Source organism: Benincasa hispida, chromosome 5 (assembly GCF_027475165.1).
Source record: "Benincasa hispida cultivar pf3 chromosome 5, pf3_genome.v1.1, whole genome shotgun sequence".
In the NCBI taxonomy this organism is placed as follows: Eukaryota; Viridiplantae; Streptophyta; class Magnoliopsida; order Cucurbitales; family Cucurbitaceae; genus Benincasa; species Benincasa hispida.
Window position 1 is genome coordinate 50911289 of NC_143482.1, and position 2416 is coordinate 50913704.

General features: G+C 33.2%; 1 protein-coding gene across 1 annotated transcript; it reads left to right on the forward strand.

Annotated features, from left to right (window-relative positions):
* The first annotated feature begins 1118 nt into the window (after positions 1-1118).
* LOC120078321 (uncharacterized) lies at positions 1119-1804 on the forward strand. Its single transcript, XM_039032560.1, has one exon. It carries the CDS (start codon positions 1257-1259, stop codon positions 1623-1625), a length of 369 nt encoding a protein of 122 aa, XP_038888488.1. The 5' UTR covers positions 1119-1256; the 3' UTR covers positions 1626-1804.
* Positions 1805-2416: the final 612 nt, after the last annotated feature.

Here is a 2416-nt window from a genome sequence, read left to right on the forward strand (position 1 = left end):
GGTCATTTGTAGCACTTTATAGCAATTGTAACAACTACAAAGCGAGTCGTATTCGTAGTGTCACCATGATAAGGTACCAAACTGTATCCATCTATTATAGACCGTTCAAGTTGTTACTTAAACATGATATACCTGTATGTCTCCGCATACATCTTTACATTACAGTAGATAACCTTAGATCTTAGTTTATTAGTTTTTGGGTTAATGCAATTAAGTGTCGAATAAAATACCTATTGTTTTATTAAATAAATAAATTGTTTGTACAAATACAATTACAAACTGGAAGACCATGATATTTAGGACATCACCACAACACAAATGACTAACTCCCCATTGAAAATCCATGTTGAAACGATTAGATCTACAAATTTAATGACAACAATTCTCATTGAATTTTAAGGATTCAATAAATATTATATTTTTAACTACAAATATTATAAAATTTATTCAAATTTTATCGATCTATTTGAAAATGTCCAATTTTGGGTCTTTATATTTTCAATAAACCTTCCGTTTACCTTTTCAAAGTTAATCTAATCTAAATTGATTAAATAATAACAATAACTTTCAAATTAGAAATTACATTATGTGAACATGTTTACAAATTTATAATGAAAAGACAACATTTTCTTTCTCGAATTAGTTTATTATAAGCGAGATTTTCAAAAAAAAAAAAAAAAAAAAAAAAAACTATTTACACCAAATAACAAAATTTAATCTTACTTGATAAAAGCTCATAGAAGTTTATTAGTAATAGAAACTAATAGAAGTTTTGCAATATATAATATATATATATTTTTATTATTTACGTAAATAATTTAACATTTTTTTTTTTGGATATGTGAAAATATAATTTAACATCAATTTCTACCACTAAAAATTCGTTTTTCATGAAATACAAACGCATCTTTAGTAATCTATCCACATGCAAAGAAAGCAAAATAATCAGAAAGGCCCTTGGAGAAGCAAAGACACGTGTCAAGATGACATGAAAACTAGGTCAGAAAAAACCAAAACTCCCCATGTTGTTTAGCCCGCTCTTTCAAAAGCGCAAAAAAAAAATAATAATAATAATAATAATAATAAAAATTCTATATTTCTCTGTATTCCCATTTTATTTTCCCTCCACTCCTTTCCCGCCTCTCCTCTCTCTATCTCTCTCCTCTCAATGCTCCTTCTCCCGCCCACTCCCTCACTCCATAAATCCCCATTTCCCCTCATCCTCATCTTCATCTTCTTCCTTTCATCTCTGCAACATGAATCGAAGATCCAGAAGATCGGGGAACTCTCAATCCGAGACGTTTCACAAGTATCTAAAACCCGGTGCACTAGCACAAATTCGGAATTCTCGGATGATCGCTCGATTCAACCGGGTCAATTTGGTCTCTCAGATCTACTCCACTCGTTCCTCCTCGTATCCTTCCACTATACCCATCGACTCCGGTTTGCTTCAGGTTAACATTGTTGATGCTTCCCCTTCCTTTGCTGGGAGGGTGTACGGCCCTCTCTGCTTGCAGCGGAAGAAACTTTTGGCTTCTAAGTCTTTGTGGTTCCTCACTTCTAGCCCTACCAATCTCACACCCGATTCTCCGCCTGATCCGGTTATTGAAGTGTTAGGGGGGTGAATTGTATAAGTTTTTGTGTATGGAATAGTTTCAACTTGTGAATCGATCTTTTTCTTTGTGAAATTAATATCAATCTGTAATACATGATACCTTTTGTAGGTAGTGTTTGATGATGGATTGTGAAAATTTTTCTTGATTTTGACCGGATTTTAATAATAAGATCTATCATATTCTCGATCCATTGTGTTTACGACACTGATTTAGATTTTTTTTAACTCGTATTTGGTTATCTTATCTGCGCCATTCTATTGAACTTCTCTAATCTAGGGCTTATGTTGAACTTCTGGTCAACTTTGGTCCACGACTGACATAGTAAGGGTTGGAAGCATTTGCAATCTTCTTCCAGCCATGTCACCAATAATGCGGGTCTGTTTTCTCTTGTTTACTCGGTTTGTTCATCAACTGTTCTGTAGTTATAAATTTGATCTTAATGTTATGTGGATCAAGGGTTTTTGGCCATTGAATGATCCACGCCTTCAATTCTATATTGATGGTGTTATAAATTGTTCGAAGATATTTATTCCATCTTGCCCGAGTTTTTAGTCCGCAAGTTTAAGATAAACAAATACCACATATAAATGCTTACTTTCTAACTTCAAGTCTAATTCTAATTAGGTTTTATTGCTCTTTACTGGCATGACTTGGTTTGCAAATACCAATGCGATGCAATTGATCTTGTCATCCTATAAGAAATAGGAAAGAGACTGACTGTGCTTCTAGCATTTCAGGATTTTTACTTTTCTTTGTGAAAGATCAATAGGGTGAATCGTTATTAAGAGAGTGGCATCTTC